Here is a 16,566-nt window from a genome sequence, read left to right on the forward strand (position 1 = left end):
TGTGTTTAAGATTTTATTTCTTTATGAGAGAGAGCGGGGTTTGGGGGGCAGAGGAAGAGGGAGAGAAACAATCTCAAGAAGACTCCTGGTGGAGTGCAGAGCCCGACGCAGGGCTTGATCCCACGACCCCAAGATCAAGACCTGAGTGGAAATCAAGTCGGACACTTAACAGACTGAGCCACCCAGGTGCCCCAAGGGTTCGACTCTTGATTTCGGCTCAGGTCATGGGGCTCCACACTCCGTGGGAAGTCTGCTTGAGATTCTCTCCCTCTCCCTCTCCCTCCCCCCTGCTCGTGTGCCCTCTCTCTCAAATAAATAAATCAATCTTTAAAAAAGAAGACCCTGGCTTCCACTTGCTGGTAGTGTGTTACCGTCTGGTGTGCTCGCTTTAATGAAACCAGCTGCCCTATGGAGAAGCCCATGTTGTAAAGAACTCAGGTCCTCAGTCCAGCAACCTGTGAGGATCCAAGCCTGGTGGCAGATCCTGACCCATCCCAACCCTGAGATGAGTGAGGCCTCAACGGAAACCCCGATTACAGCCTGTGAGGGATCCTGGACCCACACATTGATCGTAAGCTAGTGACAGACCCTCACCCGGAGGACCCAGCTAAGCAACACTCTGACTCGCGATCCCCTGTGGGATAATACATGTATGTTGTTGTAAGCTGCTCCATTTCGGGGTAATTTGTCGCAGGGCAAGAAATAACTATACATTGGATCTTGTAGGCCACTCTAAGTACAAACCGGGTAGAGGGGTTGATTAGAATCACCGACTGGTATGTTACAAATAGACTCTAGGAGGGCATTGGGGGATTACAGAGGGGCCAATTGAGAGCCTGTTAAAATAATGTAGGCAAGAGATGCTGGCAGCTGGGACTAGGGTGGTATTGGTAGAGGTGGGGACAAGTGGTTGGGTCTTGGATGTACTTTGAAGCCAGAGTCAACAGGATTTGCTATTGGGTTAGATTCAGGGTGTGTATGAAATATAAGAGACAACGCTAAGGTGTGTGGCCTAAACAACTAGTAAAGAACTGTCATATACCGAGATAGGAGAAATCATAGAAGGAGTAGATTTGTGGAGGAAGAATAGGAGTTAGGCTTGGGCATGCTCAATTTGAGATACCACTGAGACATCCAAGCTGGGATGATGAATTGGATACATGAGTCGGGTGGTTGCAGCCAGGAATACAAATTTGAGAGTCTGCAGCATTTAAATGATAAAATGCGGGAGTCCCCTTGCCCCTTGCTCCTCACTCCCACTTTCTACCCGTGAGGCCCCCACTGTTGGCTCATGTATAGGGACATAGATACACATGCATATGTATTTTTTTAAAGATTTTATTTTTATTATTATTTTTTTTCTTTTTTTAAAGATTTTATTTATTTATTTGAGAGAGAGAATGAGAGAGAGAGAGAGAGAGAGAGAGAGCACATGAGAGGGGGGAGGGTCAGAGGGAGAAGCAGACTCCCCGCCGAGCAGGGAGCCCGATGTGGGACTCGATCCCGGGACTCCAGGATCATGACCTGAGCCGAAGGCCGACGTTTAACTGACTGAGCCACCCAGGTGCCCCGAAACTGAAGATATTTAATAAATGTGGAAAAGAGATCACCCAATATAATGCCCTATTTGAAGCTGTAGGATTGCCTCTACAATTTCCCTTTACTGTGTGAGTATTCACGTCCAGATCGTCCTCATCCTCAAGGTCCAGCTCAAACACCTCCTCCTTCAAGGAGCCTTCCATAGACCCTACTCAGATGTGATCTCACCCGCCTCTTAACCTCAAGCATGGTCTTTATTACATACTACCTTGTATCATAAATACATTCTTGTTGGGATGAGCACTGGGTGTTATATGTAAGGGATGAATCTCTAAATTCTACTCCTGAAACCAATACTACACTATATGTTAACTAACTTGAATTTAAAAAACAACAGCAACAACAAAAAACCGTTACCCAGGATTTTGTAGGCACCCACTGCTTTCATATATTTCCCTCAGGTGAAGCTCTTGAGCTACAGAGCAAAATGTTCAAGTCCAGTGAAAATAAACCAGCAAAATAATGTGTTAAAAAGTAAAATAAAATAGGGGCACCTGGGTGGCTCAGTCGGTGAAGCGTCTGCCTTCGGCTCAGGTCATGATCCTGGAATCCTGGGATCGAGCCCCACATTGGCTCCCTGCTCGGCAGGGAGCCTGCTTCTCCCTCTCCCTCTGACTTGCTGCTCGGCCTACTTGTGCTCTCTCTCTATCTCTCTGTCAAATAAATAAATAAAATCTTTTTAAAAAATAAAATAAAAACATTCTTTATTAGACTTCCATTCTTTTTCTTGAATGCATCCTGCATCCTCCCTCGGTGCATAGCACAATGCTCAGTGTTTATGTAACTAAACAGAAGCTCTAAAGTGAAAAAGTGAAACCTATGGCCTCAGGAATGAGTGTGGAGCCCGCAAGATGACCAGATGGTGTTTGCGAACCATCAGTTTAACAAATGCTCCTGACCTCTCACAAGGTCCTGGAGAAACTGCCTACTTGTCAGGCTGCCTCTCACATCACTCCTCTTCCTTCTGTGTCTCGGCCACCCTGGCCTTTTTTTCCCTGCCTTTGAATGCACTAAGTGGGCTCCCTTCTCTGGACCTGGTACCTGTCGTTCCTTCTGGAGTGCTCTACTTCTTGATCTGGGGGCTGCCTCTTTTCCCTCAAGACTCACTGATGTTTTCACTTCCTCAAAGAGGACTTCCATGGCCATCTATTCTAAATTAGGTCCCCAACTCCAGTTACTCTCTATCACACGTCACCCCCTTAATTCTCGCGTACTATTCATCGTGTTCTGAAATTAACATGGCCCTTTGCTTGCCCTAGAACATAAGCTCCAGCAGAAGGGGAACAGTGCCTGTCTTTTCCAACTCTGTGCACTTTCAGTGACTACAACAGAGTCTGTAGGAGTAAGGACGCTTTTGGCTGAAAGTAACAGAATTTCAACTAAAAGTTGCATAAACCAAAAGGGTTTACTTTTATCATGTAAAAAGGAAATTGGAGGCAGGCGGTATTGGGGTTGGTTCAATAGGTCAATGCCATCCAGATTCCGGATTGGCTTCTCTTAGATAATCTTGGCCTTCCCTCATGGTTGTAAAATGGCTGCCAAGAGCAGATGCATCACAACACCCCTCTCAGAAAGAAAAGGAGACAGAGGTCTCCCTGCCTATCTCTTTTTATCAAGGGGGAAATGCTTTCTCAGGAAACTTCCTCCCACACCGCTTTTATATTCCATTGGTGGAAACTGAATGGGAGTCAAGTCCATTCCTTCTAGTAAAGGAAAGTGAGAGTAACATGATTTTTTTAACCAGCCCTAATTCATCAGGAGTGGGGCCTGCCTTCTCCAAGCCCTGTGACTTCTGCCCTACAGCCAAAGCAAACCTTGGGTCTCTTAGCAAAGAGAAAGAATTATGGCGCTGTGCAGGTAACCAACAGTGTGGGCCACTCAGCCATCCATGGAATGTAGGGCGTGAATTCGTGCTGATCTACATGCATTCGACAGTGAACAAATTCTACAGACATACACTGTGCAAAGCCCAGATTGGTGACACAGAGCCTCTACCTTTATAGGACTGCCGGGGACCAAGCCCTCTTGGACCCTCTATCTGCTTTATTGGGACTAATGGGATGGCTGCTGAAATAGATTTGCTGCTAGGAGACTTGGCCTTTTCTGGGTTCATGGAAACCATCATCCACGTTCTTGTTTTCCTAACAAAGTCCTTTACCTAGGTGTCACTGCTTGGTCTCTGAAGTTAGGCAAAGTGGGGAAAGTGGTAGGAACCTTCTTAGAAAGGCTGCTCGGTTCGCCGGAAATTGTTGTTAGGCATTTTCAAGCTCTCAACAAATGAAGTAAGCAGACAGAAAATTGCCAAGGTCAGCGGAGCCTCTCACTTTACACTTGGGGAGTTTTTTTCTGGGTCCCCAGTACTTCAAGATCCTTATTTCTGTCTTAAGCATGTTTGTTTTACATCTAGTTAGAAGATGTTCTTTGATTCTTGGAGAATAATTTCTCGGAAGGTGAAGAGGATAAGGAGAGGAGTAGGAGATGGAGAGGCGATAGCTGGGCACATGTGAAAGCTTCTAGAAGACCTGCAGGGCCTTCCGGAGCCCGAGCCCAACCCCACCCCAGCCCCAGCGCACAGCCGCCGCAGAACTAGACAACCTGCCACAGGCTCAGGCCCCGCCACCCCGTTCTCCCCCGCCCTCCTGGGGGTGAGGCGGGCTGGGAGAGTGGGTTCGGCCACAGCAAGTTTCCACTCCCCAAGCCTGCTCCCTCCCCGGGTCGCCCCCCCCCCCTCCCGGGCGCAAGACCCCCTGGGTGAGAAAGCGGTGTAGGCGCGGGAGGACCCCGGCGAGCCGCTCGGGCCAGAAACCCGCTCTCCACCGACCGCGGCGCGACCCCTCCCGGGCGGAGCACACAATAGGCGGCCGCTCCACGTTCCTTGCAGTCCCTCGCCTCCTCCTCGGCCCTGGGGGCTGGCGGGGTGGGGCGACGCGGGAGTCCCCCGGCTCGCCTGCAGGCACTGCAGCCGCTGGGGCGGGAAAGGGGCACGGGGTAGAACACGCCCCACACTTGGAGATATTTCGTTACGCCACCCCCATACACACACACACACACACACACACACACACACACGAAAAATGAAGCAGCCCGAGCTCCTCGAAGCAGCCTGATCTCCCCTCCCGGATGCGGCTGCACCAGCAACATCAGCTGCGGGCGGAGCCCGAGCGCTTGCCACTTCCCCCCTCTTGCCTCGTGACCCTCGCCCCCCCCGGCGTCCTCCCTCCCCCGGCACACACCCTTCCTCGCCGGACACACCCTCCTCCTGGGGCCCGTGGCGAGCCGAGCCGGGGGGCTCTCCAGGGGAGGGAGCGGCCGCGCCGTGGGGCAGGACGCGGAGCTCGCGGGCGAGCAGCGGAGGGAAGGAGGGAACGAGGGAGGAGCCGCGGCGGGGAGGGAGGAGCCGCGGGAGCAGCGCCGCCGCCGAGCAGCGATGTGGCCGGTCGGCCGGCGGGTAAACAGAGGGAGCAGCCGCGGCCGTGGCCGCCCCGGCCCGGGGCAGTGAGTGCGCCCGCCGCGACCTGCCCGCCGCTGCCATGGCCGAAGTGCGCAAATTCACCAAGCGGCTCAGCAAGCCCGGCACGGCGGCCGAGCTCCGGCAGAGCGTGTCGGAGGCCGTGCGGGGCTCCGTGGTGCTGGTGAGTGGCCGGGGCACCGGGCGCCCCGGGGGACGCGCTGCGGGCGGGAGCGACGGGGTGGCTTTCCGCGCGCGGGGCCGGGGCCGGGGACTGGAACGGCGCCGGCGGCGGCCGCCCGCTGCGCCCCGCGCTCTCTTTCTCCGCTTCAGTAAGTTTGCGCACCAGCCGCCGCCTGCCGGGGTCCGAGTCCCGGGCGCCCGCTGACAGCGCGGCGGCCGCCCGGCGGCGGCGGAGGCTTGCGCCCGGCGGGACGCCGACGGGCGTTCGGGGGCTCGGCCGGCTGCGCGGGAGGCGGGCGCTCGGAACCGGGCCCCGGGGGGGGGGGGGCGGCGAGCGTGAGCTGGGGAGCGGACCTCGCGCTGCCCTGGAGCCCGCACAAAGAGCCGGGGACCGGGGCGCGACGAGATCCCGATTGCCTCCTGCGGGCACCTGAGGCAGCCGCGGCGGAAGGATGCGATGAGCGTTTTTGCACACACACACACACACACACACACTCGCGCGCGCGCACACACAGACACACACACAGACACACACACATCGTGTACACAAAAAAAGAACCCCACCCAAAAAGCCCCGGGCTCCCAAGCTCGGGCGGGCGGTGAGAACAGAGGAAGCAGAGCGACTTCCTCCCGCTACTGGGGAGAGGGTGGTGATGGGTGGCGAAGGGGTGCTGCTGCTGTGGCCGCGGAGGGAGGGAATTGCGAACAACGGGGTTCCGGGGCGAGTGCGCGCGCGGTCGGCCGCCACAGGGCGAGGGTGTCCCCGGGGACCCAGGAGCGCTCCAGAGGCGAGGAGATGGGGCCGTGTTTGGGGGATGATGGTGTGTGCCAGTCCAGGGATGGAGGACCGGGGAGGGGGCGGTAGAGCCCCACCGCTCACGGCCGGGGGTGCCTCCTAGGCGGCAGGGCTGGGGGATGGGGATTTGAAAGCGCGTTGACCCCCCGGCAGCCCTCCATCGCACCCTCAGCCTCCTCCGGATTGTCTGGCTCAGGAGGAAAGCGGACGCGTGCTAACGGGCACTCGCCCCTTCTGTTTTCAAGACACTCGTTGCCAGTTTCCTGGACTAGAGAGCAAACCCTAAATAAGCCATCAGACTGGTTAATTAGTGTTTGTTTTGTTACTTTGGGTTTTTGTTGTTCGTCCTCCTTGTCTCCTCTCCCTCTACCTTACGGCCGTCTCGTCTGCTGTGTTTAAATTTCACCGTTTAAGTGTGGGCTCTTTTTGTTCCAACAACTTATCATCGGAAGGGAACTTCACAGCTTTTCCTTGTAATTTTTCTGTTCATCTTGTAGAATCTGCGATAAAGCCAACATTAAAGGGAGGCCAGGGGCTTGATCCCAACAGCGGAGAAAGTTGACATTAGTGGGAGTTCTGGAGGAGGATCAAACGTAAAATGTGTACCTTTGAGATAAAGATCTGATCCCTAATAGCTACAACTGTGCAAAGCCAAGTGACTTTAAAGAAATCTCTCTATCGTGGCTGGACCCTTGAAAGTTTAATCCTGCTGTTGAGCAGATCTAAAACCAGACCTTTAATGTTGTTTTAAAGGGCTTGGCTTATTGTGTGTCTCACTGATTTTAGAATGAGGTCCTGTGAGGGTCAGATTGGAACCTCGACTGTCATCACAGCCAGTTTAGAGAGGAAGGCAAGCTGTGCAGGGCATTTATACCGGGGCTCTCATCTTGGGTGATTGCTAACAAGTGATTCAATCTGCCTAGCTCAGGAAACGCTTTCCTAAATTTGGGAAGAAAAAAACCTCGCTTGAGCAGGGGTGGCTGGCCCTCCACTGCATGGTACGAAGGGAGCCTATGATGTGGACAGATGGTCTCAAGAGAAGAAATGGGCCTCGGCAAACCTCCGCTGGGATTTGACCAGCATTCGACCTGCCACCCTCAGCAGCAAAACGTTAATATTAGCATTCTTGCCCAGGCTTTTAGGTTTTTTTGTTTGTTTTAAGATTTATCTATTTATTTTAGAGAGACCGAGAGAGAATGGCAGGGAGGGGCAGAGGGAGGAGAGAGAGAGAGAATCTCCAGCAGATTTTCCCCACTGAGCGCGGCTCCATGAGCGAGCGCGGCTCCATGAGCGAGCGCGGCGCGGGCCTCGATCCCATGACCCTGAAATCACGACCTGAGCCGAAACCAAGAGTCGGGCGCCTGACAGACTGAGCCAGCCAGGCGCCCCAGGCTTTTAGGTTTTTAAAAGGATTTTGTGTGGGCACAGGTGCAGCTGCCCCTTCCTGACCATTGGCTCTGTGGCAAAGCTGGAAAAACTGTTAGTGGGAGCAGATTTTTCTGGGAGCTGCACCAGCCTGGTTTACTTGGGACTGAGTGCACAGATGTTTACGAGGCAAGGCACCGGAATGATATTTATGCACTGCTCTGGTACGTGATCCACATTGAGATTTGGGGAGTTGGGGGGGGGCGCGGGGGACAGATTGTAGGAATCCAAACCAGTGAATATCTATTGAGCCTTTCTGCCACATTCCAGACACAATGTTAGGTGCCCTGTAGTTATACATGAATGTGGGTGCCATTTTCTTCATTTGTTTTTATTAGTTCCAGCCCGGGCTGGGTCTTTGTATGTGTTTGTCAATAGGACACCCAGATCATTTGCACCTTGGCGAATGCTGTTTCTAAGCAGTTCAGTCAATGAAGAAATAAGGCAACAGCCTTAAATGGAGTGGATTCTCCTAACTGGCTCTTTCTTGGCTCCTGCTTTTCTGACACAAAGAACCAGTCAGCAGTTAGTAAAGCCCTGGGTGGCTGGAACGCAAGTGGACCCTGTTTCAGCTGCCACCATAACTTCGGATTCTTTTCTGATTTAAGCCCCAAAGTGTTTATTAGGGACAGCTGAAGGAGGATTTACACTTGCTGCTATAAACCCATGACACTCGCATTAGGAGTCACACAGAGGAACACCTCAGGGGTCTGTGGGGTCGGTTCCAGACCACCGCGGCGAGTGACTATCACAATAAAGCGAGTCAAATGAAATTTTTGCTTTCCCAGCGCATAGAAAAGTTACGTTTACACTGTACTGTCGTCTGTTGAGTCTCAAAAACAACGTAGATGCCTTAATTAAAAAATACTTCAGTGCTAAAAAAGTGCGAACCATCATCTGAGCGTTCGGTGAGTCATAATCACTGATCACAGATCACCGTAGCAAATGCAATAACCATGAAAAGGTTGGAACTACTGCAAGGAGTAACCAAAATGACACAGATAGGAAGTGAGCAGGTGTTTTTGGAAAGATGGTGCCGATAGACTTGCTCGATGCAGTTTGCAACAAATCTTCACTTTGCAAAACATGCAATTATCGGCGAAGCACGATGAAGTGGAGTGGGATAAAAGAAGTTATGCCTGTATTTGTAGGATGTCACGAGGGAGCCGTTCCCACAGCAGGTCACGCTTTCCTCTGCTGTGTCGCTTGCTAGAACTTGGAAAACCCTCCAGACTGAATAAATATCCAGCAGATACACAGTATTTCCTGTTTAGATGGGGGTTTTGTCTTGTTTTGTTTTTTGGATTTTTATTTTATTTTTTTTAAGATTTTATTTATTTATTTGACAGAGAGAGACACAGCGAGAGAGGGAACACAAGCAGGGGGAGCGGGAGAGGGAGAAGCAGGCTCCCCGCCGAGCAGGGAGCCCGATGTGGGGCCCGATCCCAGGACCCTGGGGTCATGACCTGAGCCAAAGGCAGACGCTTAACGACTGAGCCACCCAGGTGCCCCTGTTTTCTGGATTTTTAAATTTTTTATTTTATTATTATTTTTACAGTTATACCCTTGTTGGCATGTTGCTACCATCGTTCAGCTTTGCTCAGTGTTTGAAGAACTCTGAGGGCCTGGGCTGTGTAAAGCATGTGTGCGTGTATTCACACTTTCATTCAATTAGTAGTACTTCCACGACTCTCTTCACTAAATAATGAAGCAGGCTGGGAGAGAGACCGGTTGCTGCATTTTCCTTGAAGTTTGGCATTTATATGAAGGTCAGTTTTAACCGAGGGAAAGGGATAATTATAGAATTAACCATTGGCTGAGATTTCCCAGGAGGGACTTGAGGAGGAATATTATAACCTGAGAGTGTATGTGATTAAGAGAGAAGTGTTTACATACACACATTTAAAATGCAGAGTTTTAATGGTGTTTTTGTCACAATTCAGACTATAGCTATTTGTGCCGGGGGTGGGGGTGTGTGGGGGGGGACACAAAGTCATTTGGTAAACCTGTCGTGTTTTAGCTGCCCTTAAGGGGAGTCATTGTGTCAACCTGGGAAAGTCGCCTGGTAGGTGTTTTAAATACTCTTTGCCTGCTGCTGCCGAACTCACCTCCATTCCTTGTGCGCGGAAGGATCTGGAAAGAGTTGCTAGATGTTCCGGGCTTTAGCCCCTTGAGGCAGGATATTTCCTTGGCTGGCACCGGCTGGATGTCATCTAATAACCCTAGTAGAGAAAAACTCTCCAGAAGCCGGGAATGGCTGAAGAGTGACCACAGCTGTTGAAACTCCCAACCCACCGCGCACACAGCTACCTTTGCTTGGAATGTGTGTTAGGTTCGCATGTAGGGAAGGCCTGGAAACGAATCCGCTGTCCTGCTCCCTCTTCCCAGGGGATTTTGTGGAAAGTACCATAACATAGGAGCAAACAACTTAACACAGTGAAATAAAGCTGGTTGGAATGGGCTTCTTGACCATGCGTTTCCGGTTCTCAGACCTAGCTAGGCTCTGGCTGAATGAGCTTCAGGACAGTTACCCCCTTGGTTGGGACCTAAACAAGAAGTAGGCTCCCTGCTCCCATGGGCTGCCCCGGGTTAGGGGGCCCCAGGGCAAGCCACCCCTGGAGGATCTGTCCAAAAGCCCAGGGCGGACTTTGCTGTGAACCCTCTTCGAAGCACCAAATAGCAGAATTTGTCTTCCAAGACAAACACGTGCAACAAATCTCAAGGTTGAATCTTTTTCCTAGTCTAATGCTCGTTAAGCCTCCTTGTTAAAACGTTTATTGCTTTGTTAACATAGTAAATGCATGTTTGTTGTAGAAAACGTAGAAAACCAGATGAGAATAATCATCTCATTACTATAAAATCCTAATGTGTATAGGTCAAGACCCTTTGATCTCTGTGTGTATATATCTATGACAGCAGACGAAAAAATACCATACAAACTTTAAAATAATTGTTTTGCTTATTAATATCCTAGGAACATTTGTTTCTTCACTTCAGTCAATATAAATCTACATAATCGTGTTTAATGATGGCCAGAAATTCCACTATGAGTGTACGGTAGGGAATCATGCTTTATTGTGTGATAGTTTGGTAGTTTCTAGTTTTGTGGTGTTAGAGACGTGAGTTGTACGAGCTGCTAGACACCTGTGGCCATTTACATTTACATTAACTTAAAAAATTGGCTCCTTTGCACTTGCCACCGCTCAAATACACGTGGTTTTGCGGCTGCCATATAGGACAGCGCAGACATAGAACATTTCCATCGTTGCAGAAAGTTCTTTTGGACAGCACTGGCATAAACATTAACGGGTGAGCATCTTTGAGCAGGCGTTTTCCAACTTGCTAGATTGTCCCTTCAGGGGAAATTTCCAGCAATGGAATTGCTTGCGGCAACATTAGACACATTTTTTTTTTTTAAAGATTTTATTTATTTATTTGAGAGAGAGAGAATGAGAGAGAACACATGAGAGGGGGGAGGGTCAGAGGGAGAAGCAGACTCCCTGCCGAGCAGGGAGCCCGATGTGGGACTCGATCCAGGGACTCCAGGATCATGACCTGAGCCGAAGGCAGTCGCTTAACCAACTGAGCCACCCAGGCGCCCTAGACACATTTTTTGTATGAAAAAGCCCTCTGATGGGACGCCTGGGTGGCTCAGTCATTAAATGTCTGCCTTCGGCTCAGGTTATGATCCCAGGGTCCTGGGATCGAGCCCTGCATCCGGCTCCCTGCTCAGCAGGGAGTCTGTTTCTTCCTCTCCCTCTGCCTGCCGCTCCCCCTGCTTATGCTCTCTCTCTCTCTGTCAAATAAATAAATAAAATGTTAAAAAAAAAAAAAAAACCCTCTGAGCACAAACTGGTGGTTGGTTACCAGAGGGGTGGCAGGTGGGGGGGTGGGTGAAATCAGTGAAGGGATCCAGAGGATACTTATTGTGATGAGCACTGAGTCATGTATAGAATTGTTGAATCACTGTATTGTACATCTGAAACTAATATAACGCTGTATGTTAATTATACTGGAATTTAAAAATAAGTTAATTAAAAGGAAAAAAAAAGTCCTCTGGAACACACCGTCAAATTGCTCTGCAGACAGTTGTTGGCATTTACTGTTTTATCAGAATGGGCACATGTTCATTTCCCCTCTCCCATGCCAGCGTTGGTTATTAATATTTTTTAATCTCTGCAATCTGATAGGAGGTAGGTAGATGATACAGCACTGTTCTAATTTGCATTTCTTCGGTTACTCTTGAACAGTTTTTCGTATGTTGATTTAGCCATTTGTATTTCTTCTTTGGGGGATTTGAGTGAATCTTCTTACAGACGTTATTTCCTGGTTTGTAATTCTTGCAATAACGGTCTCAACCCCAAGACTGTTTCGATAAGTCTGGGGTGGGGCCAGGCATCCCTATTTTTAAAAAACTACCCGAGGTGATTCTGATGTGCCCAGAAATGCTGATCTAGACCACTGGCCCGCTCCAGGCAGGCATGCCCCCTGCATATACCCCTGACAAGTGAAGACTTAGCTTCGCCTTCAACACGCCTTGCCTGTTGGGCGGGGTATACTAGAAAGGCTCTTGAGCTGAAATCGACTCCCTTAAGTTCTGCCACCGCCAGGCCTGGCTCTGCTGTTTGGAGTCACACAGAATATGTTTGCTTCCTCTTTCACATGACAACCCTTCAAATATTTGGAGATATCCACCATGTCATTTTTTTTAGAGGGGCAGAGGGAGAGGGCGAGAGAGCATCTCAAGCAGGTTTCACACCCAGCACGAGCCCGACAGGGGCTCGATCCCACGACTCTGAGATCAGGACCTGAGCCGAGATCAAGAGTCGGACGTTTAACTGACTGAGCCCCCCAGGCGCCCCAACACCATGCCATTTTTCACAAAAGCCGAAGAGACATCATTTCTTTCCTCTATTTCTCACATGACTTGGTTTCAAAATTCTTCACCATCATGGTCATCCTGTTTGGGCTCTTTTCCAAAATTTCAGTGTCCTACTTAAAACGTGGGAGGCAAGAGCCCAGTCTCAAGAGTCAGACCTGGGCTTGAATCTGGCCTTGGTCACCTGCTTGCCTTGTGAACCGAGGCAAGTAACCAGATCTTATTTTACTCATCTGTGAAATGAGAATAAATGGCACCTACCTTGTGTGGTTCTTAGGAAGATTAAAGAAGGTAGTGTATGGAAAGTGTCTGATGTATAAGTGATTCATAAAGGTTTAAAAAAAAAAAGCTGGTGAAACAAAGGTATTCTAGAAGGGTCTATCACAGATGGGGGAGGGGGCAATGTTTCTTGCCCTTTCTAGATATTGGCCAAGAAGTCTGGGGCTGTGCATTCATCTCTATGCCCAGTGCCTCACACAGCGCCTGGAATGCAGTGGGTACTCAGCGGAAAAGACATTGGCAGCAGTATGTAGGATGGACAAGGTGTTGGGTGACTGGAGGCCAGGTCACTAGTTAAAATATAGTCACATAGTTCCGCAGAGAGATAAGAAAGGCTTACCTGAGGCAGTGAGAATAGAGATAAGGGGGAGGATGCAAGAAGTGTTTCAGTGATAGAATCAGCAGGATTTGGGGATTCTTGAAGGGGGAGGAGAAGGGGGAAGGAAGAAGTGGGAGGGAAAGAGGAGAGGAGGTGGAGTCAAGATGGCGCTGAGGTTTCTGAGCCTGGGTGAATCGGAGGCAAAGCGTGTTTGGTGATAGGGGAAAGGAAAAGAAAATGAGCAGCCTCATCCCGAGAGGGTTGTCAGGACAAAACCGGGTTTCAGCTAAGTCAGCCTTAATGTGGAGAGAACATTCTAGGGAATGGCTGAGCATGTAGTGTTGTGTTCTGGCAAGAGGCTAGGGTTCCTTTTTTTTTTTTTTTTTAATAGTTTTAAGTAAACTCTAAGCCCAACGTGGGGCTTGAACTGATAACCCTGACATCAAGAGTCACATGCTCTACCAACTGAGCCAGCCAGGCGCCCCAAGACTATGGTTCTTGAGGGCAGAGAAGTGTTCCAAATGCGATCAGGAAGGGGAGGAAGGGTGGGGGGAGGGCTGAGATGAGATTGTAGGAGAGATTAGCTGATTAAAGAGGTTTGCACCTTTGGGGGTGATTAGGGAAGTGGGAGGCAGGGCGTAGAGGACTGATCTGGAGGCCAGCCCCAGACTTCCAGTTAGAACAGAGATGGGAAGTTAGGTCACCCCCTGGGCAGCTCCCCCTCCCAGGGTTTGAGCTGCGGAGAAGGGGGTTGCATAGGATGTTTCCTGCCCTGAAGGGACTCACAGGTCCGGAAGGGAGATTAGATGTATGCAAATAACCCAAATGGAGAAGACCGAAGTTGGCAGAAGGCTAGCGATTCTGCCTTCTGCGTTCAGTTAGTGACATCATCTCTGCCTTCCCTCCCCCTCCCCCACCTTCTTTTTTTGTGATCCTTAACGTTTTTCCTCCCCCTCCCCCACCTTCTTTTTTTGTGATCCTTAACGTTTTTCAAGAGTTCGGTCCTTTATAGGTGCCAACAGTGTTAATCAGGCCTTTGCTAATGAACACTGTTCTATGGCATTTCCCACATTTATTTGACTATAGAGACCTTTTTTTTTTTTTTTTATGGGATCGGGGAAAGTAAGTGGTAATGTCTTAACACTCAGATTCGTCTGTAGTATTACATGTGTTAACTCACCTTGGCATTCCGTGACTTGACTTCCATGGACTGGAGGAAGGGCTTGCTACCTTCCCAAATCCTTAGTACTCCACCTCAGAGGAACCCCCCCACCCCTTGCTTGTTTGTGGGAATTCAGTTCCAAGGAGTCATTTACCTACCTGGGTGTTACTTTCTTCTGAGATACAGAATCATTAGTAAGGCATGTTGAAGAATTCTTAGTATTTTGTTGTTGTTGTTGTTTTGTTTTTAACACCGAAAGGAAGGCCAGAAACCACGGGAGGGAGAAGGAGCTAGAGCTGTTTCTTCTTTTCTATAAATCCAGCAGTAATTTTATGATCCACATCTCTTTGGGATTTAGATCTCTTGGTTTCCTTTAACTTCTGTCAGGAGTGCGGAGGGGGAGAGGGGGGCTCATGGGTAACATTGGCCTGTTGCTTTATAGCCACCTAGAGATGCCTTTTTGATTCTTGCAGGGCCCCCCCCGGAGGCTCAGGGCAGTAACTGGGGCAAGTCTCCTTGAGCTCCCTAGCCTGGAAGCTAGGGCTTGGGAGAGCAGCGTGATGACGAGTGGGATCTGGAAGGACACGGCCCAGGTTCAGAGTTCAGCTCGGCTACTTACTGGGTGACCTTGGGTCAGTTATTTAACCTTCTTGTGTCTTGATAACCCCTCCTGTGGGCTTGTTGAGAGGCTTAAAGGAGCCGTGGCTTGCGAGGCACTTACCACGGGCCTTGGCACGTGGCTCTGCCAAGTGCTGTTGGCTCTCATGAATATTCCCATGCTTTCTGGTGGGCAAGAAGTCTTTTGGGTATGTGTCACAGGTCACCAGACAAAAGTAAACTGGCAGAAGGGAAGCACGCCCCCCTGGCTTTTTTAGTTCCTCGCTCCAAATCATGCCCCCCCAAGGTGAGCTACGTGGCGCAGCCAAGACTCATACCCTTCCTGGAAGGAAAAACCGGCAGGTGTAAGCTAGGGCTCTGGATCTTTGGCAATTCTTGCCTTCAAACTAGTCTGATGAGAAGGCCCTCTGGTCTCGGGAGCTTGTGTGCGAGGCCTTTGGCAAAAGCACTGACCTTTTACAACAGTCTGTTCAGAGTGGTTGATGCAAAAGGAGGGGTTAGAGGAGAACTGAGCTCTGTATGGAAAAGTAGAACTCCAAAGCTCTTTCCTTTCCCTCTCAAAACTTTATTATTTTTTATTTTTTTATTTTTTAAAGATTTTATTTATTTATTTGAGAGAGAGAGAATGAGAGACAGAGAGCATGAGAGGGAGGAGGGTCAGAGGGAGAAGCAGACTCCCTGCTGAGCAGGGAGCCCGATGCGGGACTCGATCCCGGGACTCCAGCATCATGACCTGAGCTGAAGGCAGTCGCTTAACCAACTGAGCCACCCAGGCGCCCTCTCTCAAAACTTTATTGCCATCCCTTTCACTCATTAGTCTTCACCTTAAAAAAAAAAAAAAAAAAAAAAAAAAATGTGAATACTGAAATTCAAATTCAAGTGCCTTTTTAAAGATCTGTTTTGGAAATATGCATTTTATTGGAAAACTCTTAAAGCCTAGATGTCTCCTAAGCAATGAGTGTGCGTTATATTCAGCTGTTCTGGTTTTGTGGTAGCAGGATAAGTTCTATTAGGAATAGTGCGTACAGGTTTCCAGCACAGTCGATACGATGGAAAATATGGCAGCTGGTTCCAGCGACATGTGGTTTATCAGTTGTCCGCGCGTGACCTCGCACAATCAGGCCTAGATTTGCTATTAACGATTTCCTGCAGTTGTTCTCCACCTTATTTTTGTAGCCCGTTGAGTTTCTCGTTCCCAGGAGGTTGTATTTTTGCAGTTCCTGACAGCTTCGGTTGGATCGTATGTATTTCAAGCCACTGAGAAATGGTTCGAGGCTATTCTGATACTTGAGAAGTAGTTTTCCCATCATGTCGCTTTCCTTCACGACTGAACTATTTTACCTGGTGAGAGTTAACGAAGAAGTCAAGTGTTCTTCCAAGCCTCCGAGACAGAACATCTTTATGTGAAGTGTTGCAGTGAAGTGTGTCAGGAGGCTGGGGAATGCATTTGTTGAAAATGGTTTTTGGACGATGAGACCTTGTATGTTTTTTTTTTTTTTTAAAGATTTTATTTATTTATTTGAGAGCGAGAATGAGAGAGAGAGAGAGAGAGAGCATGAGAGGGGGAGGGTCAGAGGGAGAAGCAGACTCCCCGCCGAGCAGGGAGCCCGATGCGGGACTCGATCCCGGGACTCCAGGATCATGACCTGAGCCGAAGGCAGTCGCCCAACCAACTGAGCCACCCAGGCGCCCAAGACCTTGTATGTTTATAGCCCCAGGCTTACGAAGGGTTAAAAATGTTGTTAGACCTATGACCTGGCATGTTGTCACAGGTCACCATTGAACACTCACCACGTTGTTCCCACCCCTGTTGTGGGGAAATGGGGAAAGAGAGACGCAGGCTGTAGGCCGTCCATCT

General features: G+C 49.7%; 1 protein-coding gene across 2 annotated transcripts in view; it reads left to right on the forward strand.

Annotated features, from left to right (window-relative positions):
* The first annotated feature begins 5,015 nt into the window (after positions 1-5,015).
* The window catches only part of DOCK11 (dedicator of cytokinesis 11), a 186,686-nt gene continuing 175,135 nt past the window's right edge, over positions 5,016-16,566 (forward strand). For both annotated transcript variants that reach the window (XM_035007699.1, XM_035007720.1), the window contains exon 1: positions 5,016-5,231. In XM_035007699.1, coding sequence (XP_034863590.1) covers positions 5,130-5,231 — 102 coding nt within the window. In that variant the 5' untranslated portion in view covers positions 5,016-5,129. The remainder of the gene's footprint in view (positions 5,232-16,566) is intronic.

Source organism: Mirounga leonina, unplaced genomic scaffold, assembly GCF_011800145.1.
Source record: "Mirounga leonina isolate KUSES-001 unplaced genomic scaffold, KU_Mleo_1.0 Mir_101664, whole genome shotgun sequence".
NCBI classification, from domain to species: domain Eukaryota; kingdom Metazoa; phylum Chordata; class Mammalia; order Carnivora; family Phocidae; genus Mirounga; species Mirounga leonina.